General features: G+C 44.4%; 1 protein-coding gene and 1 pseudogene across 1 annotated transcript in view; both read right to left on the bottom strand.

Annotated features, from left to right (window-relative positions):
- GANC (glucosidase alpha, neutral C) overlaps positions 1–25,587 on the bottom strand; it is a 40,840-nt gene that overhangs the window by 4,204 nt on the left and 11,049 nt on the right. Inside the window, exons 9-22 of the mRNA XM_066613933.1 lie at positions 19,526–19,706; positions 17,951–18,101; positions 16,478–16,713; positions 15,823–15,949; positions 15,185–15,264; positions 13,714–13,857; positions 11,926–12,022; positions 7,851–7,952; positions 5,945–6,188; positions 4,330–4,394; positions 2,663–2,739; positions 618–692; positions 388–501; positions 19–131 (exon numbers count right to left, since the gene is read on the bottom strand). Of these exons, the coding sequence (XP_066470030.1) occupies positions 19–131; positions 388–501; positions 618–692; positions 2,663–2,739; positions 4,330–4,394; positions 5,945–6,188; positions 7,851–7,952; positions 11,926–12,022; positions 13,714–13,857; positions 15,185–15,264; positions 15,823–15,949; positions 16,478–16,713; positions 17,951–18,101; positions 19,526–19,706 (1,806 nt within the window). The remainder of the gene's footprint in view (positions 1–18; positions 132–387; positions 502–617; positions 693–2,662; positions 2,740–4,329; positions 4,395–5,944; positions 6,189–7,850; positions 7,953–11,925; positions 12,023–13,713; positions 13,858–15,184; positions 15,265–15,822; positions 15,950–16,477; positions 16,714–17,950; positions 18,102–19,525; positions 19,707–25,587) is intronic.
- LOC136638176 (5S ribosomal RNA) lies at positions 9,408–9,529 on the bottom strand (annotated as a pseudogene).

Raw genomic sequence — 25,587 nt, 5'->3', positions numbered from 1 at the left:
TCTTACAGTGTGTATTACCTAGATGAGAAGACATTCTCATGGAAGGTGAACTTCCTGAGTAGGAACTGCTTCTTATGGAGGTATTGGAATGAATGGCCATCATCCAAGTAGAGCAACCCCACTGCAGACTCCTATACAGCAGGTTAAACAGAAAACAGTTAACAAAGCTCTGTAGAGTTACGCAACTTATTTATGATATATCTTAACACAGTGTAAAATTACATCATCTATCCATCATGGATACTGTACTTTCAGACAGGTTCCTTGGAAGGCCTCTCAACAGAGAAAGCCCTTGCATAATGATATAAAACTGAGTGTCAGAACAGATAACAGACTAGAGATTATATAATAGTTATAAAATGTGTATAAAATATAATTCCACATTACTTTATAATCAAGGGCAGCACGCAGTTCATAAGAGACATCTGCCATCCATTCTGTAGATTTGCCTACAGAAGTCTTTAGTGGTATAATGGTCCCCCCACGATGAATCACTGGAATCTACAATTAGAAGGAGAGAAGAATCTAAATACATCAGGCCTCCTTTAAAATGAGGCAGATCATGCAATGAAACACATTAATCTTTTTTTGTCAGTGATATAAAAACACAAACTTACATGATCCAGTGTTACTGGAATCTTCACGATGCCTTTACCTTCTATACATTTAAATGTTCGGAAGTCATACCAAATCTGCATTGCAACAGAGGAAAGTGAATAAGGATGAATTACACATTAACAAATGCTTATTTCACCTCCTCACCACATTCAAGGTGGGCCACAACATCAGAAACTCCTCATAGAAGGCCAAATATAGAAAAAAATTCACAAATATCTACAAACATGAGAGAAGAGCGAGAGAGAGACCATACTACTAATAAGGTATCAGCAGAACCTTCAAAATCCATGAAAAGGTGTTAAAAATGTAGCTGTACAAAAGTTGTACAACTGGCAATATCAATACCCCCAAATAAGCAGTGATGTATATTTGTGTATCATAGCAGAAAGCTCATGTCATAGCCTTGGAGGAACTACAGAAGGATACTGATTCTCCCTGTGATTGTTCTTAACTTCCTCCTGTTGATCTTAATAAATAAGGTGTTTTATACTGGAAAAGAAGCTTCCTGCAGCAGGTAAGTCCAAGTATTTAGCCCCAGATTTAATTTAATTAATTATAAAAATCGGACACAGATATTGTTTGCGATTGACTAGCAGCCAAGAGTGAGGATCTTGTGCAGTCAACAGCGATATATCTACAACTAGTCATTCAAAGGAGGACTGCAATATCTGGAGCCCAGAGGATAATTTCGCAACATGCAGACTAGCCTATTGTGTAATATTGTGTAACACAGTAAATGTAAATGTTAGCTGGTGTGGCCTGTTAGAGTTCCTCATAAGGAGTTGCCCTTTTTTCTCTGCGCTATGACTTTGTATGTACGTAATTGCTTACTGTTATGCCAATAAAGGTAAAGGTATATCCAAGGCAATGGCAACTTTTAAATCTTCAAAGTAGCACCTTATATTGAGCCCAGCAGCTAACAAGAAACCAAGGCTGTTGAATACAGGCATTTCTGGGACAAAATGTGCACCAGAAAGGCATCACACTGATTGTCAAGATCAAATGCCCATTCTGCACATCAACCTAAGCACTGACTGAATAGTGAACAAAAAGCTGTCTGGACATTTCCCTGTACATTCTTGCACAGGCCTCTGAGGGTGGATGACCTGGGAAGTTGAAGCCATAAAAAAGAGCATGCATGTTGGCAACCTTCAGTCTCGAAAGACTATGGTATCGCGCTCTGAATGGTGGTTCTGGAACAGCGTCTAGTGTGGCTGAAAAGGCCGATTCGGGAGTGACAATCCCTTCCACACTGGGAGCAAGTGCAATCTGTCCCTGGTCTGTCTCCCTGGCTATGGGCCTTCCTTCTTTGCCTCAGACTGTTGGCCAAGTGTCTCTTCAAACTGGGAAAGGCCATGCTGCACAGCCTGCCTCCAAGCGGGCCGCTCAGAGGCCAGGGTTTCCCACTTGTTGAGGTCCACTCCTAAGGCCTTCAGATCCCTCTTGCAGATGTCCTTGTATCGCAGCTGTGGTCTACCTGTAGGGCGCTTTCCTTGCACGAGTTCTCCATAGAGGAGATCCTTTGGGATCCGGCCATCATCCATTCTCACATGACTGAGCCAACGCAGGTGTCTCTGTTTCAGCAGTGCATACATGCTAGGGATTCCAGCACGTTCCAGGACTGTGTTGTTTGGAACTTTGTCCTGCCAGGTGATGCCGAGAATGCATTGGAGGCAGCGCATGTGGAAAGCATTCAGTTTCCTCTCCTGTTGTGAGCGAAGAGTCCACGATTCGCAGTACAGAAGTATACTCAGGTATGTTCCATCAGCTTCTTGTTGGACCAGACACAGCCACACAATTCCATTTCTAGCTTTTGCTAATCTTTTTTAAGAAACCCTCTGATTTGTAATTTACTTCTTTTGTACTGCACAGAAGCCTTGAGAGGCAATATCAAGCAACATGCTTTTGTTTAGATTAGTTGCTACAATGATACTATCTATATGGCTAATGTAACTATACAGAAATGTCTAGTAGCCCAACAGGTCTAGAGTCCCCTGCATAAGGTTCATTTTAAAAAAAAGGAGTTTACATCAGTGATTCTTACCTCTTGTTGGCCTGGCAGAAAGACACTGACTGCTGTGACTTTTGGTTCTGTGACTGGACAGATCAGCAAAGCATTTCCTGAATTACAAAAATATAGAAAGAAATGAGATGCTGCTCTGTGAGATTACATATCAATTTGCCATTTGCTGATAGTTCTACCAGGAGTTCAATTTTACTTATTTTTTAAAAATGTTATTACGCATTTAGAAACAGATCTCATTTGATTAATATATTAGTACACTAGCCATGGCACCCAAAATGGTGAAATGTTTCAATCTGAGATGACGAAGGCTGATAGTGATTTCTTGTAAGGTTTGCAATCAAGAAAAAGAACCATGTTTTTCTCACAAGTGTGTGAAGTAGGTTAGGCTCAAAGATAGTGTTTGCCAAGCTTCACCAGTGAGCTTCATGTCATGACTGAACTGGCACTGGAATAGCAGTCTAAGGGCCCAATCCTATACCATTTTCCAGTGCTGGTGAGGTTGTGTCAGTGGGGTGTGCATTGCATCCTGTGGTGGAGGGGCAGTCACTGGGGCCTTCTCAAGGTATGGGAACATGTGTTTCCTTACCATGGGGCTACATTGTGGCTACACCAGAGCTGAAAACTTGCATAGGATTGGGCCCTAAACCCACCCTCCTGTGGAGGTCATTGTTAGCAGAAATTATTTAAATTCACCTGCATCTACAAGGAGAGGCAAATTATTCATCAGACAGTAAAATGACTTGAAAGCAAATCCTTTTCTACATTGTTGGGAGAAAGACTAATAGGAAGCTCTCACATGCCTTCAAGAACTCTCTCCGGTTACTATACTGCTGGATACTAGAGCATCATAACACACAATGAAAAATGTCTCTATTTTTGTATTGGCAACCTTCAGTCTCGAAAGACTATGGTATCACGCTCTGAAAGGTGGTTCTGGCACAGCGTCTAGCGTGGCTGAAAAGGCCAATCCGGGAGTGACAATCCCTTCCACACTGGGAGCAAGTGCAGTCTGTCCCTGGTCTGTCTCCCTGGCTATGGGCCTTCCTTCTTTGCCTCAGACTGTTGGCCAAGTGTCTCTTCAAACTGGGAAAGGCCATGCTGCACAGCCTGCCTCCAAGTGGGCCGCTCAGAGGCCAGGGTTTCCCACTTGTTGAGGTCCATCCCTAAGGCCTTCAGATCCCTCTTGCAGATGTCCTTGTATCGCAGCTGTGGTCTACCTGTAGGGCGCTTTCCTTGCACGAGTTCTCCATAGAGGAGATCCTTTGGGATCCAGCCATCATCCTATTTATCCCCCCACATTTGAACATTCATCAATTGCACAGGTTTTTCCCCCCCTTGTATAGATAGTCAACTCCATTGTTATCATTTTCCAAAAGTGTCAGTGTCCCAGGGAAGGACCCATCGACATCTTTCACACCCATAACAATGGGAAATTGCTTTAGTGCTTACTTTACCCTCCACATCCAAGCAGATTAGAAGCAACTTGTCCAGCCCACAGCTGGACCACTGAAGACTGGAAAAAGTGCAATATTCCACAACAGAGCCGTCCGGATTAGGCCTAACTGCAGCTCATTTTCCTCCACGTACTATATATGCTGCTCTTCTGGCATTGTTGCTACATCTTCCAATTATAAAATTGCCATGTTTTATATAATGTCTTCATCCATGAAACATTTAAAACATACCAAGCATATATTCATCTTCAATGCCAAAAGTTTCCAGTTCTTCAGGAAATTCTACCCAGACAGGTCTATGAAAAGGAAGGGAGGAATCTGAAAAGTGTTGCCATTCTAGAAGGAGTACTCTATAATTCAAGACAAATAGTTCACCAGGACTTTCAGTGGCTTGACACAGCATGCCATATGCTGACCACTTACCTGCTGACATGTCAGTCACTACTCCTCCAACACTCTAGCCTAGCAGTCTCCAAACAGTGGTGCAGCAGTATTACTGGTCTGGACACGGAGGTAGTGAGGTCTTACCATTCTATCCCACAGCCATCTTTTGTTACACCTGATCTTCACAGAGCCTTGCTCCAGGAAGCCACTTCTAATGCATGTTGCTCCAGAAGGCTCTGTACCCTGATTTCCCAGGGTAAATGACTCCCTGGCGTGAGTAATAGTAAGGCCCCACCACTGTTGTGGTTCCAGGCCTCACCACCACCTGGAACAATAATTTCAGTGTTGGATCTGGCCTGCAGGCTGCGTTTGGAGCCCCATAATCTAGCCCACTGCTCTCTTTTCCCCCTATACCTCTGCTTTATCCCCTTGTTCTTTTCCAATCCAGGAGGTGGGAGGAGGAGGGGGATCACTAGAGGTGAACAGGAGGCTGAAGTAGGTGCTCCTACTAGTCTGCTCCGTGAAGTGACCAGTTATCCTCATGAATGGGCCAGACCTGCTATGTATACCATAGTTTGTGTACTTAAGGTATACATGCATAAGGTTTTGTTTCACATTTATGAGCCATTCCTATGGATTATGTTGTAAAAGGCCTAGCAACAGTGCAGATATTGTGCATGATGGAGTTGCTGGCAGAAACAGCCAGTGGTTTCCTGTCATGCCAGAACCACCTGCACACTGTGATAGAGCAGGTAAGTTGGCAGCATGCATGGTCTGTTGGTAGTCCGAGGCAGTGATTGGACTCAGCTGAGGTATGTTGAGGGTAGGCTGGGGGGGGGTGGCTATCAGTAGCAGCGACAGCTTCAATATCCTTCATCCCCAGTCCAGGAAGGGGGTTAGGATTGGGTGGCCACTGCCACCAAACCTGCCCCCTTCTTAGGCTTGATCAGCCCTCTCTCTGCCCTGCCACTGCTCTCATTCTGCACTCCCCTGCCCCATTCCACTTTGCCTGCCTTCTTCTCTTCATTAGTGGGCCTTCTCCTGGCCATCACTCCTCCCAGGGCCACTCCAGTCTCACTGCTGGTAGGCTGGTAGCGCACAGTTCCATATGCTTCCAGCAGGCCATCTGTGACAGCTGTAAAGCATTCCTTGCCATCAGAACGCTAATTCCAATGGCGGGGGTGAGATTAGGATTGAGCTGTGAGTGAGTGAACACAGTGCTCAAATTACATGAGAGTTGTAATGAAAACCACCAACGCATTCCCCAATCCCTGTGATTTTGCCAAATCATGCAAAGACTCTTGCTCATCTCATTCCTACCTTTCAACATATGTTATTGCTTGACGTCTTCTAAGCTTTCTCTAATCATGGATGTTGATGTTTTGGATACGGCTATCAATACTAGCCATGTTCATATGTTAAAAGGCTACATGTTAATATGAAGCAGAACTTACAAGCTTACCTCATGACTGGTTCAGCAGCAGTATGTGCTTGATAGAACAATGAATATATGTAAGGAAGAAGACGGTAGCGCTCCTTGATAGCCTCCCGGATGATCCGTGTGTTCTCTTCCCCAAACAACCAGGGTTCTCGACGCTTGGTGTGCATATTTGCATGGCCTCTGAAGAAAGGCTGGAGTGCCCCGGCCTGATACCATCGAACTAGGAGCTCTGGTTTGGGATTGCCAACAAATCCACCCACATCCGCTAGATTTCAGAAAGGCAATTTTTTGAGAAAGGTCTGAAAAATGCAGAGTTTGCCTGGCCATTTTACATTTATCAAAATTAGTATCATCCTCTATGATCAACTGAACTGAGGGTTGAAAAAAGCAGTTCTTTTTATATAAATTCAGACACACACCAGTTCAGAGAGAGGAAATGAACATTTGATAAAATAATAACATTACAATTGTCGACAATGATTTGAAACCCCCAATCTAAAATTGGATGTCTTTGACCTCCAAGGTCCACAGGACAGATGTTCTTTTAAGATCAGTTACAGCATGGTATATCAGACTTCTTTGCTATACATTATAGTAAATATAATTACACTCATCCCTCATTATCCATATATAATTTATTCCTGAAAACAGCACTTATACTGAGAATCTGAATAACGAATACAATTATTACATGGGGGAAATTCCAACTTGTTCCAAAGTTAGTTCGCCCCAAAATCACCCTAAATGCCTAAGGGTGCAATCCTACCTCACTTTCCAGCACTGACATAAGGGCAATGCGGCTCCTAGGTAAGGGAACAAACATTCCCTTACTTAGAGGAGGCCTCCATGAGTGCCACCCAACTGCAAGATGCAGCACATGTCCCATTGGCACCACTATGCCTGTGCTGGAAAGTTGACTAGGACTTGAGCCTATCAGAAGATGGGCTCAACTGGGAAAGTTGCTCCAGATTTGCTATCAGCAGATCCAGGTTTGCTTCTAATTTTCACATTACATAGCACTGATCTCTTTTTAAATCTTTCAAACCACCCATGTTTGCCTTTGAACTCCACCTCACTCACAGTCTCATCGCTCTCTTCCAGTATCTTATTCTTGAGGGCCACAAACTGTGTTTGGACCATCCCTTGAATTAATATCATCGACAAAGGAATACCATGATCACCATGCAAGTCTATCCACTGCGCTAGAAGCTTTTCAAGCATTTTGTAAATTTCACGTCTCCCACACTTTAACTTTTGTTAGCTTATCGGCACCATCCACATTTTGAGCTTTTGCTTCTCTTTGATACATAGACTGTGTTCAGTGTCGATTTTGATAAAACTAAAACAAGAGATACGTCTTTTGGTCTTTTACCCACATTCAGCTTGTCAGCTTGCATGGGAGGAAACTGGAGGTCAGAATGTGATACCAGATCAGAAAGATCCATCTGAAAATGTTGTGGTTCTTGAAAGCTAGAACCTTTCTTCAATTGTAAAATACCCTACAGGGATTTAGAACAGCCTGCCTTTGTAAACCACCTTGAATGAAGTCTGAGGAGAAATCTGACGACCAAGAAAGGCGGTATATAAATACCTGTATTATTATTATTCAATGTTCTTTAGCATTTAACTGACTGTGGGTATGAGATGCCTACCTGGCATTGTGTCTCATACAGCCACTTGGTGCAATTTTTAATTGCAGTCGCAGCTCACATAGACAGGATGCTTCTTCCTGTATAACTGAAAATTTTGGTACTTATAAAGAAATATGGTATTAATATTTGTGGTCGGTATAAGTGAAAATCCATATAGAGAATGTTTGTATAGAGAGGGATGAGTGTATAGTAAATTATATTCTGCCTAGTGCTCTAACACAAGCAAAATAAGGCCAGTTGCCTTGCTTGATATTGCAAACTATTATATTTCTTACCACCACAGAAAGAAATTCCTGCCATGCTGATTGTCAGTAGCATCGGAATGGAGATTTTCAAGTAACTCCAGTCCGCTTTGTTGTCTCCACTCCATACTGCACCTGAAAATATCAGAATCACATGCTAGAGTTGCAATCCTACACACATAATGAAGTAATCCTGTGAAATCACTAGACTTTACTTCTGAGTAAACAAGTTTAGGATCATGCTGTGTATACATGAATACAAATCTGCAGGTTGAAGCTATTGTCAGTTGCATACTAATAGCTCAATGGAGCCTGCACTGCCACAGGTAAGTCATACATCAGCAGTGTATCACCAAGGTTGTCACTGTGCTGGTATCTGCATGGTGACAGAAGCAGTGTCATCGCACACCACACTACACTTCTCAGCTCCTCTTGTAAGGAGAGCACAGTGTATCATCCAGCTCTGGACAGGGCAGATGTGCACAAAGTCTCAGTAGCAGATCTTCAGTTCAGCTTCCATTAAAAGAAGAGGAAGCTGGAAACATAAAAGATGGACTTTAAGTGTTCAGAACACCACACGTGTTGCCAAGATGGAAACAAACTCTCTCAAAACGTCAGTGGGTGGGTTACCACCCAGCCTTTCCATGCCTTAAAAATCCTCCCACTGTGTTATCTCTCCATCTCTGCTTTTCAGAAATGTATTCTGCAGTTGTTGTTACTACTTTACATAATTCATGCAGGTTTGCTAGTCATGGGGAAGGGCAGGATACGGAACTGATGACTCCAACTACTGGAAATCTTATTCAGGCATCTATCTTATAGCTTTCTAGGATATCAGCAGGTCTATTTTCAACTCAATAATGAGCTGTTGCTATGATTTTATTCCTATCCTGTCCCTTAGATTCAGATTGAATAACAATGTTCCTTATTTCGCTTTAACTGCACTAGGAAAAAAGGTGAAAGTTCAACGGTACCACAAATGCTTTGCATGTCTAAGGTCTCAAACTGAATCCTTGGCATTCCCAATTAGCCCATTTCAGTCCAGCCCACAGGTGTACACATTTGATCCCTGTTGCATATATGCAAAGTTGGGCAAAAATGATTTAAAGGGTCTCAGACAGCAGGATAAGAGCTCTTCCCAACATCCTGAAGACTTGCTGACAGCTGCATTTTTAAAAAAAATGTTTGTGCTGAGATAAAATGAACTCCACTCAGATGTGGCGTCAGCCAGGTAGGACACTGACTAAAGACCCACTTCAGTTCTGGTGGTGGTAGTTACACCCAATGAACCATTAATGGGCAGGCAGGGGGTGCCATGGAGGTCCCAGTGCACAGCTTTGCCCCATGGCCTCATGTAGGCCTGGAAGCCAAAAAACCTGCCTTGGTCATAGCATCTGAGCATAAGCAAAGTTCCAGCATGCTTCAGCAAGTAGATGGGCAGAAAGGACTTGTTTGCAGACTGTTTTTTGCTGGCCAACAGTCTGCATTCCAAGTAGACAATTTTGCTACCAAATAGACAGTAGTATCAGGAAGGAGCCTTTGAGCTCTATGGTTGGTTGGCAACCTTCAGTCTTGAAAGACTATGGTATAAGCCTACAGCACCTGGTATTCCCAGGCGGTCTCCCATCCAAGTACTAACCAGGCCTGACCCTGCTTAGCTTCTGAGATCAGACGAGATCGGGCATGTGCAGGGTAACAGTTGAGTTCTATGCCTTCTTTGTTTCCTGCTGTTTGTTATCTGCTGCTTATCAGCTACGTTGGGCCATTATAACATTACTCTGCTAGATTTTCATATATATTCGTAATCAGCTGCACGCCTCAGTAGAAAAAAAACTGCTCAAATATAAATCTTTTAAATAAATAAATCCCACCTCTCCTCTGCTGGAGAAGATGCCCAAGGTGGTTTACAATTTATAGGGGAAAAAAATTAAATAAATACAATTTATAAAAACAATGAATAAACTCAAAAATAAATAAAATAAAAACCAATTAGAGGAGGACAAAACTGTAAACATTTAAGGAACAGCTATAGGGGCATAGGAGGCAGGTAACCCTAATGCCAAACAAAACAAAAAGGTTTTGAGCCCTTGCTGAAACACCATGAGGGAAGGGGTAGATCTTAATTTCCCTGGTAGGGAGTTCCATAATTGTGATGCCACTACTGAGAATTATGCCATGCTGCTTTGTTTTTGTTTTGCACTGGCCCTTGGTGGTGGTGCATCACTGCCGCTGTACCAGCTGCTTGAGTGCATCCTTGCTTTGTAAGTATCCTATCAGTCAACCTGGATCTCTCATCTCACTTCCTTGGCATATCAAAGAACTTTCAGCCCACACCCAGGGCACACACTCCTTTCCAACCTGGTGCCAACACTGACTCTGTAGCATCCTTCTGAAGTAAGGAAATAAAGTAGCATTGTGAGGAACAGGCAGTGGCATAGCTAGAGGGGGTGCAAAGAACTGTTTTGCAGGGAGTCTCACTGCAGCATGCAAGTGGCCCCCCCTTCCCTTAGGAGCCATTCTGGGCAGGGGAGAGCAAAACCCCCCTTAGTTTAAGCATTCACCTTAGTGTCCACTTGCACACTGTGGTGAGGCTCCAAGCAAAACTTAGTGCTTTACACACCTCTAGCTATGCCATTGGGCATAGGGATGGTCATATGGTGGCCAGCCAGGTTGAATTTGGCTTCTGGGATGAATCCCTGTGTTTTCCCTGATTTTTCTGCATATTTTCCCATATTTTGGGCAATTTTTGGTTTATCAGCAGTGTCCGTACCACTCAGTGCTGGAATCTGCCTACAGACAGCTTTTGTCATTTTGCCTCGCAGTCACTGTTAGCTATCAGAGGGGAAATTCAGCTTCTTTCCCGTCCCAGTTAGTGAGCTCCCACCAGAAATTGGAAAGTGCCAGCCAACTGGCTCAAGTTCCTGTATGTCTTGTTCCACTCCTCCAACCAGACAGCACAGTTATGTCATACCAGTCAAATGTTAAAATTCCCAGTACATAGGACGCCTTGGTTTTTCCTTTCTAGCTGCCTGAGAACCCACTCCATGAAACTCAGAGAGGAGCACCCTCTGGCCGTACAGCAAGTGGAAAGGGCTGGAGATTCCAGCACGAAGATGTCTTAGGGTCCAATCCTATCTGACTTTCCAGCACCGGTGCAGCCACAATGCAGCCCGGAGGTAAGGGAACAAATGTTCCCTAACATTGAGGAGGACTCTGGGACTGCCTCCCCACCAAAGGATGCAACACACGCCCCATTGGCATGGCTGCACAGGCCCTGGAAAATTGGACAGGATTGGGCCCTTAGCAGGGGAAAACGTTTAGCTAGGGAGTATCAGTCTTTTGGTTCATTCTGGCCCTTTTGCAAAGTCCTCCCGGCTGCCACAAGTGTCTCCTGGGCAAGGCCAGCAGATTGAGTACCACTGAGGCTCCATCTGGTGGACATTAGTGGTAACTGCCTCATTAGCAACCCTTTCCATTATACTCAGGCCTCCAGTGTTTTCATTGAACTTGTCATGCCTGACCCCTCCCTTCTTCTCCTATTGCTGTTTAAACTTTTAAATAAAACTGGTTCTGTTCAACTTTTAGTCTGCCTGGTCCCCGATTACAGGGAAGTTGAGTGGATTGTCATGTCTCTTTGCTCTGCAGATGCTACTGTGTGTGTGTGTTTTTAATGAGAACCCCTGAGGTTTAGTATTCTCCTGGGAGAGTTTTTTTTGCCCAGACAGCCCCTCTGTCTGGTCTTATATCCTGGGCTGGTGGCACCAGATATTCTGCTGAGGCTTTTCTCTGTTCAGCTGCATATCCAGTAGAAGGAAAGTAGGGAGCAGGAAAGGGGGAGTGCACTAACTACTAGGTCTTTACTCCCAAGAGAATGCAGGCTGACTCAGGGAAGAATCTCTTGAAGATGACAGTCTCTAAGAGTATTTCATCCTGTTCTAGACACTAAATTTAAATCAAGATGTGGAGGAAAGTTGCATTTATAATAAAAATTGATGCTCCACTCCTTAATGTCACCTCTCTTGGAGTTCTGAATGTAATAAGCTCTCAGGAATAGTTGCATTGAGGCACCCCCAAAATTATGCAAGTCTCACAGTACGACCCTCCTTACCATATCTCTGTGATCCAGCGAAGAAAGAGCGTGTGAGGACAAAGGGCCTCTCTAGACCCCCACTGCGTCTGATCAGTCCTTCTGCAGTTGCCATTTGCTGAAATGCACAAGAGGGAGAATAAAGAAAACATTTCGTCTTCCTCTTCACTGGAGCTGTGGTAGAGAAGGTACTAATCAGATCAACATTTTCTGCAATTGGCCAAAAAGTACAACACTGGTAATTACTGAAGTGCTTGGATTCCATTCCCTCTAATGTGTGTGGCTGTGTGAAAGGTATGTCTAAGGAGTCATGGTTAGAAAATCATTTTTCAGTAATAGCAAGAATGGTAAATACTCATAAGTAGAAAAGTATATAATGGAAAGGTTATTTAAGTCGTGGGACACAATTTCTATCAACTCAGACAACTTTTATACATGTCAGAAAATGAATACAAAAAGATAGTATGTTTCTGAAGAAATTGATGTTCTTATGCTCTGGAACAGCACTGTAAATATTTAACCATGTGCCTTGCTGAAACCACTATGACATGGGTTCTCAAACTTTTGGCTTTGTGACTGACCTGGTCATTTGTGGTGGGTTGTGGGCCTGCTGCCAGCTGCCAGACATTATGGGGCTTCTCAGTCATGTTGGCTTGAGACCTGGGTCAATGGCCATATTGCATTGTATCATGCAATGTGTTGTGGGTTGTGACCCAATTTTTGGTTAGTCACATGCCCACTGTGACCGGAAAGTGGCAGGGCAGCCCACAAGTGACTTCTGCATTGTGTGGCATGATGCCTGCCAGCTTCCTGGTCAAGGTGGACAATGACCCACCACAAATCAAGTCTGGTGCGTCACAACGCACAGTTTGACAAGTGTTGCATTACAGATATGTAGTTATTTTTAATAGTATTAACGCCTGCATACCTGTCTCAGACCCCTCTCTCCTTTCAAAGAAAGAACCTGTAGCACCCATCAATACAGAGTAACAGAGAGGGAGGGGGGGTAGAAAGAAACAAAGACAGGAAAGCATGAATTTAGGGGAAAGCTTAAAACTTACTGCTTTGCTAATCTTATCAATGGCAAATCTTTTGCTGACAAGTTAACAACGTGCCTAGCTAACCACAAGCCAGACATATCCTTTAGACACTAGATAAAATTAGAAAAGCAAACATACTTGGAACGGTCAAAACGAGACAAGATTACTTCCCTGAAGACAGCGAGGAGGGGGCGAGTGCATGAGAGGGACAAAGTGGAAAAGTACCAGAGAACTTCCCTTTTTGGAGACGCTTTGTTTGAATTACAACTGGAATGTATAAAAATGTGTCCCACCCAAATGAAGGGTGCCTTTTGGATTTGAGCTCCCAGGGGCTGCAGGCGTGCCTTGCTGAAACAATGAACAGCCTTCATAGCCTTCCACCTTTCAGTGTCTTGCTTATTTGGTCTCAGTGGCACTGGACAGAACCCACCCCTGTCTACCAAGTGGCTCTGCCCTTTGGGGCAGGGGTATGACAGTATAATTCTATTATTTATTCACCTAAGGACCCAATCCTATCCAATTTTCCAGTGCCAGTGCAGCTGTGTCAATGGGGCGTGCACTGCATCCTGCGGTGGGGAGGCATTCACAGAAACCTCCCTAAGGTATGGGAATATTTATTCCTTTACTGTGGGGCTGCATTGTGGCTGCACCAGTGCTGGAAAATTGGATAGGATTGGGCCCTAACTCTGTTAGCTTAAAAATAATCATCGTCATGATCAAAGGCACAAAAAGGACTAGAGTTGATTTATTTGATCTGCAAAAGCCTTACCTGATAAAAGCCATAGAGATTATGAATCTCTCGATGTTCCCATTTGCCATGGTGGACACAATCCTTCTGCATGGTCAGTTCCACCCCTCTAAAAACCGAAGGCTCATTCATATCATTCCAGGCAAAAAGGATTTCAGATGAACCCTACAAAGAAAAATTCCATTTCATTCAAATTGGAAACTCAGTCCAAGTTTCACAAAACTATAAGACTTCAGTTCTTAAAAAATGTACAAGCTTAAGAAGATGAAAGTAATCATTAGGAAAGTCTGAATTACTCCTTGTCCTGTTCAGTGCTACTTCTAATTTTGATCACATGGCATCTATCCACCCATAAATAACTCCTGTATTTCAAGCATTTGCTTTGTTGATGTGGAGATTTCTTGGCAATCTTGGCTTTCTTGGCAGTGTCTAAGGAGACCAGCAGCAGTGCTCTTTCCTTTGTTGATCTCTCTGACAGACTCTTTCACCTGGGATCAGAGTGAATGGAGACCATTCACAACATTTAAAGGCTATCTCCAAGGGTGGTATTCAAAATGGCAACTGTGAGTTTCACACATAGTACTCTCACCCCACATAAAAGATTTTGGAACGAGAGAAATTGGTGAGACAGCATAGTCCCTTCAGCTTCATCACAGCCTCTAAAGATGAGCCAAGCTGCACATCTGGCAATTTATGGTCTTCATGTGTACCTGTGCAGAAGCTGCCTTTGTGTTTATTTTATTTTTTAAATAAATTTGCATCTCGCCTTTCCGTGTTAAAATAAGTCCAGAGCAGCTTGCTGCACATTAAAAATCAGTGGTACCTTAAACAACAGCATAATAAATGGATGTTGACCTTCATAAGGGGCAAGGCCTTTTTCCCTAGGCCATATTTCTTCATTCTGGCATTGGCTGTAGCAACAAAAGAAACTGGAGGGCGTGGGATGGTGTTCAGCCCCTTCCATTAGCCCTACCGGATGATGCTGTTCTGTGCTGCTTTTCCACCAGGGCCATAGTGTCCTGGTAAACATTGCCTCCATCTTCTGCATGGCTAACAACTTCTCTAACACAGAGAACCAGAAGCCCTTAATTTTCTTGTTGAGGGATGGAGCAAGGGTCAGGACAAAGCTGGTCTTACCCATGCTGAGATGTTACTCCTTGATGGAGTCCTCTCAGGTGCTAGTAATCCTCTGGTTGATGACAGAGCCAGAGGATGCAGTCCCTGGACCGTTGGAGCAAGCAGACTTCTATCTGACATAGAAGTAGGGAGTAGGGAAGCAAGCTTTCTGCAACCACTCCTAAGGTCAATGGCAGGGGCCAGGCTGGTCTTAATTTGATCTATTATATTTAGGGTTGTTCCCATTTATAATAACAAAATACAAGCTGCTTTTCTTACTTTTTAACAACTTAAGGTTTTTTTATTTTTATTTTTTGCCTCTTTCCCTTATTTATAAAAATTCTGCTGCACGGGATCACATGAGAAGGACACAAACCTGATAGGTTTTGAAGGCAAATTGATCTGCATACCATTCTCGGACTTCAGGATTGGTGAAATCCAGGTAAGAAGAGAGGCCTGCAGTTGGGGGGGGGGGGAATAACATATGAAGGTTACATTGAAGAACATCATCATGATGTGGCATCCAAAGGCAGAACTGTAAAATACAGGTGTGCTCCCATATCTGTGGGGGTTCAGTTCCAGAACCCCCCCCCCAAAGTTAAGTGAAACTGTGGATACGGGTGAATGCCTCCCCCCACTCGCAGGAGCCGACAAAGTCAGTGGCTTCTGCTAGGCTCAGACTGAGCCTTGCTGTTCAAAAAAGCAACTTCTGGTTTTTCCATGAAATCAGAAGTGATGTTTTAAATGCCTTATAAGGCATTGGGAGGCCAGGGGGAAATGGCAACTGCTGTATCCTGTGGGTGCTGGGAAGCCACCAGAGATCTCCTTGAGGGGACATTTATCCCCCTGAGTTAGGGTGGGGAATGTATATGTATTTGATATACAAAACAGTTGATCTGTAAAATGTTAGGTGTATCAGTTCCTTTAGAGAAATCAGCTCCAGAAAATCTGTTTTAACGTACTTCTATATATTAGGATAATAGGATTTTTTAAAATGTAGAGTGGGTGGATTACCTGGCCAGCAGATGCCCTCAAAATCTTCACCCTGACGATCTTTTACAAAATACCCTCTCTGTTTGGCTTGTGAGTATATTGTGTACAGAGGATCAACCTTAATGTGAGGGTCCAGAATGACGACAAGCTGCCAATGTGAGAGACATATCATATCTTTAGTGTTGGCCATTAACTATGCCATAAGAAGAATTATGGCCCAATCCTATCATGGATTGGGCTGGCCCATGGAGGGTTTTACAACAGTAGAATACAGTTGTCATAACAGTACAACACAGCAGAACACAGCTGTCATTATATATGATGCACAACTAGCAGCCATTTTAGGTGTGCTGCAGCACTTGGTGGCAGCACTTGACGCCTGCCACCAGACCTGTATTACATGAACTCTACTGTACAAGGAAACCAAACAGACTGTAGAGATCCATACAAAATGTTCTTGTTCTAGATCAGTTCTTGTTCTAGATCAGCCATTCTCAATGGGAACCGTATGGCCCCTGGGGTGCCCTGGCACATTTGAAGGGGGGCAGAAACTGAAAACCGAAATTAATAATGATTTTATGTTTATCTGTTCATGTTGTATCCTTGTTTGATGGGAGGGGGAGGCCTGGAACCTGAGAAGAGCTCCTAGCTAGGAGAAGCCAAAAAGATTACGCACCTTGCGTTTTTTCTTCATAAGTTGCTTCTGCATCCTCATGGGATTTCCAAATTTCTTCTTATCCCACGTGAAGTACCGTTTGCCATCTGTGTGCTCAATATCCAGCCATATAACATCATAGGGGATGTCATATACATCAAAGCCTGCATCCACCCCTTCAACATCTTTCTCATCTTCGTAGTTCCAGCGGCATTGATGGTAGCCAAGGGAGAAGAGTGGAGGGAGGGCCTGAGTTCCTGGCAAGGGTAAGAAAAAAGTTATTTTATTTAAGTGATTTATATCTTGTATTTTCCTCCGAATGCTATCTTCATGTGTTAAACAATGTGTCTTTTCCCTCTTACTTGTTCTCCCAGTGCAAGAAACAGTAAACTAGAAATAGAAAAGTGCACAGGAAGCATCAGTTGTAATGAAGGCAGAACAGATTCCTTTTCCTCATTTTGAACCAAGAAAACAGGTTGTCCAGACTGCCCAGTCAGTTGGTGATCATATTGCTGCAAGCTGCTAAAGTAGATTTCTTCTGGGTGAGTGGCTTGTCAGATTCACTACAAAGTTGCCTTTTTGATACAGTGGGTACACATGTAGACAAACAGGCTAATGAAGTGGTTTGTAGGTTAGTACAGGCCTAAAGAGTATTCGCCCCTGTATCTGTGGGGGTTCTGATCAAATCTGTAGGGGTTCTGATCAAATTTGTGGGGGTTAAGTGAAACTGCAGATATGGGCGAATACTCCCCCACCCTCTGGAGCCAAGGGGAGCTCTGCTCTCCTTGCCCCTGGAGGGTCTTCTGAACTCAGCAGAGTCCGCATGTGTCCATCCATGGCCTCTGCTGGGCTCAGACTGACACTTACAGTCAAAAACATGTGACTTCTTCATGTCAAAAAACTGGAAGTGACATTTTCAATGTCTTATAAGGCATTGGGAGGCCCGGAGAAGCCCCGCGGGGTGTGTGCGTGCGGGGTGGGTGGGGTTCGCGGACCCGATTCACAGACAAGTGAATCTGCGGATATGGGATCCGCAGATACGGGGCCCCCTGTACTTTTAAAAATATTGGTCCCCAAGGTTGTTGTATAGAAATAGTTCTGTATTTTTAACTTTCCAAAAACAGTTCTGTCCTGACATAGGCTGGATGTCAGGGCTGGCCCAAGACCTCCTGACACCTGAGATGATGTACCAAATGCTATCCCCCTTATCTGGTGAAGTGTCAACCCCTGCTCCTCCCACTTGTCCTCCTTTCCTTTTCTGATCCAGGGGGGAGAAGAAGCAGTGGAAGTGAATAGACAGGAGGTGTACCCCCCCCATCTGCTGTTTGAGGTGACTGCCTCAGTTGACTCACAGATGGGCCAGCCCTGCTGAAAGTGTTATATGAATGATGGTTACTGTTCAGTTCTCTCCGTTCATCACCTTCCATTTTAAGGCAATTTGAGGATTCCATGGGAATAAGTAGAGAATGCTCCATTGTCATGGTAAGATACTACCTGTTAACTGTGCATACTGCTTAAAAATATCAAAAGGTCTGGGTCCCATTAGGATAAAAGTATCAATGATTCCACTTTCTGACATCCAGCGCACATCAGTTTGAGGCAATACTCTTTGCTTTGAGATGTCTGAACTTCCAGAGGGCACAACCTTTGAAACAAACCAACAAAACAGGAAGATAAAGGTGCAAAATGAGTTTCTCCCAGGAAGGACTTTAGAAACAACAGTGGGCTTCATTGAATAAGCACAATCAAGGCAGATGATACACTGGGCCTGCCATTCACACATACTGGCAGGTGAAATAAAGATAGCTAAACTGCTTTTACACCTGTTCTTACACCTTCCTTCAGCCTTTACAAAGAAAGTAAACTATGATTGGACAACTAGTAATGGCAAACAGAACATGGCAGATTAAAGATCACAGGTCAAAATAAGAGGAGTATATCAAACAGTTTCCGAACAATTAGAATTCATTCAATTGATTATCCTGAAAAAACATTTACTTCAACAAGCAGAAAATGGGCAAATATTTGAGAGTTAATGAAGAACTAGTATTCCCCCCTCCTACCTAAGTCTAGAAAGCATCCTCTTACTCCAGGGTCCTTATCCATTGATGTATGCTGTCAAACCCTTCTCAAAACCCAAACTAGTGATCAGGTAGATTTCTGAGCATGAGAACAACTAAAGTTCCTAAACCAGCGGTTCTCAAACTTCTTTGACTGGCGGCTCCCTCAACCTACTGGACCAGGAGTGTCAAACTCATTTCATACATAGGGCCGAATAGCATTCACGATGCCTGCTGAGGGCCGGAGGTGATGTCATTACACAGGAAGTGATGTCATTAAACAGGACAAAACCAGAAATAAACACTCTGTTCTTGTGTAGGAACTCATTAGCTGCTAATGACAGGAGAGAAAATACACAAATCTTGATCATATTTCAAGTTATGGGAGAGCCCAATTATCATGCGGGTCACCCTTTCAGCAGTGTCACCTCAGCATTGCTCAGCAGCTGAGAGCCCGAGGGCCAGATGAAAAGCTTCTGTGGGCCGCATCTGGCCCCTGGGCCTTATGTTTGACACCCCTGTACTGGACCATTGGCTGTGGTTCCTCATAAGTGCTACAATCTTATACACTGTATAGGGCGGTGGATCCCCTGGCTGGTTTCTGCAGTTCCCTGGGGAGCCTCGGCTCATAGTTTGGGAACCTCTGCCCTAAACTGTGTAATGAATCAGGAGCCCCAGAAAAGGCTAGAGCATTCTGACTTAATAAACTAACCCCAGACTGTTATTAACATATTAAAAATGCTACTAAATGTTAGCATTTAAGATGTTAGCAGCATTTTCCAAACTTTTTGAACTGCAGCACTAAATACAGTTTTTATCTGGCAACTCGCTGAGTTGGTACATATTAATAACAATAACAATCTCCAGAGCGCAGCTTATAGGAAATACTGCTTCCCATGACCCCCAGGAACCTCCATGCAACCCTTGTTTCCCCTGGTTTAGGAACCACTGCCCTATAGAGTTGTACTTTCAGGCTACAATCTGAGCAAGATTCCAATGCAGCACTCACCTTCATTGCAGCTTTTGTAGCAATCTCCACTAGAGTTTCTGAGGAATTCATCCAGAAGACTCCCATGGTTCTATCAGGTTTGTGCGCCAGGAGTAAGGGCACTGAACCATAAATGCCCATTTTGCTGTGTATCTTGTATCCAAAGACATCCAGGTTATAAAGCCGGTAGACATCGTCCTCACTGGAACAGATAGACATTGCTTTTACAGAGCATTTTGCTTACACTGCATGCAATGGTGTTACACTGTTTGGTCAATGCAAGAGATGAATATTATATTTAAACGATTTCCAGGTCCATCTTCAGTAAAGTTATCACAATAAAAGACTGGGACCTCCCACATATTCTAATTACACAGAACAAACTGCATCAGTCCCACTGATACAACTAAAGTCAGTTTGGCCCTAAGTGTGTTTACTTAGAAGTAAATTTCATTGAGTTCAGTGGGACTTTCCTCCTGTTAAATAAGTTAGAAATGGTCTAAGAAGTGCACTGATCTTTTCCAGTTTTGTTCGAAGCTTCTGCATTCTCAGAGCTCTGCCCAACAAGCCTAGCTGATTTGTGCATTGGAAATTTTGCAAATAAAAATTTATTTATTTTTTATAAATCACCAAAATAAATTTAAAAGGAACAAGAGCTCAAGCTGACAAAGATAATATTGTCCCTTAAACCTGTTCTTCTAGGATGAGGTGTGTGAAAGGAGTGTTTGCCTAAGGTACAACTCTCAGGAAGAGAATGTGTCTTTAAACAAAGACAAAAGTTCAGTTCCTCTTTCTCTCTTTCACTGGACGGCTTGTCATTCTTTTCAGATCAATACACCTTACCGAAATATGATGCCATGTACAAATCACTCTGTGGCTTCTACACTGAATGCAGTGCCCCCCCTCCACCTTACAATGGTAATGCATTCTGGTGACACTCCAGTTGTATTGTAATAATATTGTAATCTGAACCCAATAACTCAGTGATTCCCATATCTTCTCAGAAGTTTGGGAAACACTAAGTATTTGTGGGAGCAGGGAGAAGGCAGCAACAAAATCCCCAGAATTGTGCAAAGCAGAACCAGGCTGCAGCAGAAGGAAAGAGAATAAAAGGTTAATTTTGGCTGGAATTTCCCAGTTGCTGTAGAAACAATCTCTGTCCTGCCTGCCTGGTGCCTGCCTGCTGCTTGAGAAACTTGGGGCCTGTCTGCTGCTTGAGACAGGAACTTTTCAGAGTTGAAAGGCCCTCTGATAGACCTGGAGATAAGTCGAAGTGAGAATTGGAGCTTGATTACTTGGCAGAAATTTCACTACTACACATGAGTATCTACAGTAATCGGAAACCACTTTTGGTTTCATGATCGAAAACTGGAAGTGGTTTCAGATCACCGGAGACTGGCATAGGAGGAGGTAAGTTTTTTAAAAATACTCTGTTCCTGGCAGTGGTGCAATCCTGGGGATCCCATTGCTGCTTCCCTCCTCCCCCCCTTAAGGGGCCAGGATCAAGTGCTTTCCAGTTTGGTGGGTAGCCATGCACCAGTTTGGGAACCTTTGCGATAATGCGTTTGGGGGGGATTCTTTTCAAGGCCTCAAAGGTCTCAAATTTTCTGCCACAGAATTAAACTATTTCCCTCTCTAAAAAGTGGTTTTAAAAGGAGTCTAGTATGCTCTTTAGGGGTCATGGTTATGAATTTATGCAATGTTGTAATTATAAAACACAAATTACAAAGCTGTATCCTTACCCAACACACACAGCCAAGTTCATTTTGAAATGATTTGATCCTAAAGCGAACCCACCATAAAGCAAGGATCCACTGCAATTGTAATACTTAACATTCATATAGTACTGTCTGAGTGTGCCAAGTGCTTCACATACACTACTCTGATGTTGTCCTTACAACAGTCGTGTAAAATAGGTATTATCACCCCCATGTTACAGCTAGGAAGCTGAGACTGAGTGGGCTGCCTTGTGAGAATTCATGGCAGAGTTGAGATTTAAACTGGAATTATAATAAATAATAATAATAATTAATAAACTAGGAATTTAAACTGGGGATGTCCTGATTTACAGCTTGGCCTCTTAGCCATTATGCTACCCCAGGTCTGATGATGGCCAGATCCCAAAGGATCTCCTCTATGGAGAACTCGTGCAAGGAAAGCGCCCTACAGGTAGACCACAGCTGCGATACAAGGACATCTGCAAGAGGGGTCTGAAGGCCTTAGGAGTGGACCTCAACAGGTGGGAAACCCTGGCCTCTGAGCGGCCCGCTTGGAGGCAGGCTGTGCAGCATGGCCTTTCCCAGTTTGAAGAGACACTTGGCCAACAGTCTGAGGCAAAGAGGCAAAGAAGGAAGGCCCACAGCCAGGGAGACAGACCAGGGACACACTACACTTGCTCCCAGTGTGGAAGGGATTGTCACTCCCGAATCGGCCTTTTCAGCCACACTAGACGCTGTGCCAGAACCACCATCCAGAGCGCGATACCATAGTCTTTCGAGACTGAAGGTTGCCAACAACAACTAACTACCCCAGGTCTAAAGAAATGGAGGACCCAATCCTATCCAAATTTCCAGTGCTGATACAGCCATGTCAACAGGGTGTTTGTAGCATCCTGCAATGGGCCCACAGTCACAGAGGCCTCCTCAAGGTAATGTTCCTTCTCTTACCTCAGGGCTGCATTGGCACGGAAAAGTTGGACAGGATTGGCCTGAACTGGGAGAGGAAGACAAGGTGGAAAAGGAGCAATAGAGTACAGAGAGCCTAGAGGAGGGTATCTGTTAGAGGGGGGGTATTTCCTTCAGTAAAGGAGTTGCAGTCAGTTAAGCATGAGAGGCAAATGCAGCCAGAAAGATACTAGAGAAGGAATCCATCTGGAATCATAGAGTTGGAAGGGGTCTAATAGGCCATCTAGTACAACCCCTTTGAAGATGTTCTATGGAAGGCGTTCTATGGAATGAAGGCGTTCTATGGAAGATTAGAACTTGTAATTGTAAAAATCCCTTATGGGTATTTAGAAAATCCTGCCTATATATAAACCGCCCTAGATTAAAGTTGGAGGAGAAATCCAGCGACAAAAAAAGGCGGTATATAAATATTGCTATTAGTATTATCATCATCTATAGGGCTAGTGTGTTGTGTGAATGAGCTAGCCGAGTCATTGCTAAATGGGCATGAGAAAGGTTCTTGAGATTCATTCTTCTCTGCTACCATTGCGTCTGCTGATAGCCGTCCAGCAGAGCTGTTCTGTGTGGTGCGGGGCCTCCTCCATCAGGCACCGCCAGTGTACCAGGAGGAATACACGGTCAGCCGCTGTGACGTGTTTGCGCAACATTTTGCAGATAAAATAGATCGCATTCGTTACGACTTGGATGCCACATTGACAATGTCTGATGATGTCCCCCTGGCAACTGCTTGTCCAGTGTTGTGGGATTCTTTTCAGCTTGTGCAGCCTGAGGATGTGGACAGACTCCTTTGGAGTGTGAGGCTGTCTGCCTGCCTGTTTGACCCTTGCCCAGCTTGGCTGATAAGAGCTGCCCAGGGTGGACTGGCTGAGTGGACGGGGAGGGTGGTCAACTCTTCTTTGGGGGAGGGGACATTGCCACCTGCTTTGAAGCGGGTGGTGGTTCGCCCCCTCCTGAAGAAGCCCTCCCTGGATTCCACTGTGTTGAACAACTATAGGCCAGTCTCCAACATCCCGTTTCTGGGCAAGGTAATTGAGCGGGTGGTGGCGGCCCAACTCCAGAGGGTCTTGGATGAAGCGGATTATCTGGATCCTTTTCAATCTGGTTTCAGGCCGGGCTTTGGGACGAAAACTGCCTTGGTCGCCTTGGTGGATGACCTACGCCAGGGACTGGACAGGGGGAGTGCGTCCCTGTTGGTCCTGCTGGAACTCTCGGCGGCTTTCGATACCATTGATCATGGTATCCTTCTGGGCCGATTGGCCGAGCTGGGAGTTGGAGGCACTGTTTTGGGGTGGTTCCGCTCCTAGTTGGAAGGTCGGTCCCAGATGGTGGTGCTGGGGGATGCCTGTTCGACACCCTGGCCATTGAGGTGCGGGGTGCCGCAGGGTTCAATTCTGTCCCCCCTGCTATTTAATATCTACATGAAACCGCTGGGTGAGGTAATCTGGGGGTTTGGAGTGGGGTGTCATCAATATGCTGATGACATCCAGCTTTATCTCTCCTTTCCTCCAGACTCTAGGGTGGCGGTTGAGGGCCTGGAGCGCTGTCTGGAAGCAGTGAGGATCTGGATGGGGGCTAACAAGCTGAAATTAAATCCGGATAAGACAGAGGCTCTCCTGGTTCGGAAATCCTCAATGCAGGTGCTGGATTATCGGCTTGCTCTGAATGGGGTTGCACTCCCTCTGAAGGAGCAGGTCCGCAGCTTGGGGGTCCACCTGGACTCGCAGCTGCTCCTAGATTCCCAGGTGGCGGCTGTGGCTAGGGGGGCCTTTGCTCAGCCTCAGCTGGTGCGCCTGCTGCGTCCGTACTTGGATTGTGCAGACCTGGACACGGTGATCCATGCTATGGTGACATCGAGGTTAGATTATTGTAACGCGCTTTATGTGGGGCTGCCCCTGAAGACGGTTCGGAAACTGCAATTAGTGCAGAATGCGGCGGCCCATGTGGTCACTGGAGCTAGGCAGTTTGACTCTGTCAGCCCGCTTCTCCGGGGGCTGCATTGGCTGCCCATTCGTTTCCGGGTCCAATTCAAGGTGCTGGTTTTGACCTTTAAAGCCCTATACTGCTCTGGGCCAGGTTATCTTAGAGATCGCCTACTTCCGCACAATCCGGCTCGTCCTCTCAGGTCATCAGAGAAGGCCTTTTTACAAGTGCCGCCGCCCAAGGAGGTTCGTGGGGCTGCGGCAAGAAACAGGGCCTTCTCAGTAGTGGCACCAACTTTATGGAACTCCCTTCCCCTTGACTTGAGAATGGCTCCCTCTCTTGAGACCTTTCGGCGAGGCCTGAACACCTTGTTGTTTAACCAAGCCTTCTGACTTTATGGCCTTTTTAACATCTTTTATACATCTTTTAGCTGCTTTTTTACAGGCCCAATTCCTCTAAGAACTGCTGTTTTATGCTCTTTTATTCTGACTTTTATCTGACTACTGTTTTTATGGGTTCTGCTAATGTGTTTTTTAATATGTTTTTATCTGTTGTGAAATTATGTTTTAATCTGTTTTATAAGTTGTTAGCCGCCCTGGGTCCCTTTGGGGAGAAGGGCGGGATAAAAATAAAGTTATTATTATTATTATTATTCAGTAAAAGAAGGTGCCATGCAGTTGTAAAATCATGCTGTCTGAGACTCTATCTTGGAGACCATGTTGGGAGAGAAAAGTTGTCTCTCTGTGCTAGGAGAACAGCTACTCATTAGGAAGGTTCTCTTGAGAAGATACCTGGTTATCAGGTTGTACCCTGGCTCCAAGGCTAGGTAGCTGGGTCTACTAATTAAAAATTGGCTGCATCTGTCTGTTTCAGAAACAGGCCTTCAGCCACCGTGCCTGGACAGGCCTGGACAGTCACTGTGCTTGGACCGTGCCAAAGGTTCTGTGGTCCGAGGCCTGTGGTCGGCTAAAGATGCTGTATTTTAAAAAAAATATTTTATAGCTGTTGGTCTGAACTGCTGAGCCACAACTGTTCTAACTAATTATTTATTAATTGTTTTATTTATGATTAGCTTTATTGTTATTTTTAATAGATCACAGAGGGTCTGGCTGATTCTGAGGTAAATAAGGGAGGGTGTACCTAGCTGTATACCAGTGTATCTCATTGAAATGAGACCGTTTCATTGAAATGAGACCAGGGCACACAACAGCCCTGGGTAACAAGTCTGTTTTGTTCGGATGCCAAGGCCTCTCCCATTGTCTGTTCTGTCATTATACCCTTTCTCAGCTGACTGAGCTGGTGCAACAACATGGAAGTTCAGGAACACTCTAACTATGCAGCTTGAAAATGTCAGCACAAAATGTTAATGAACGATGCAGTCTGTGTGAGGGACATAGGGCTGGGTCAGCTGAGAACAACCTGGGACAGGAGAAGCTACATGCAGGAAAGAGGGACAGATGCACGGAAGTGGAGATGGAA

Source organism: Tiliqua scincoides, chromosome 1 (genome assembly GCF_035046505.1).
Source record: "Tiliqua scincoides isolate rTilSci1 chromosome 1, rTilSci1.hap2, whole genome shotgun sequence".
Lineage (NCBI taxonomy): Eukaryota > Metazoa > Chordata > Lepidosauria > Squamata > Scincidae > Tiliqua > Tiliqua scincoides.
This window is presented reverse-complemented; position numbering and strand designations above follow the sequence as displayed.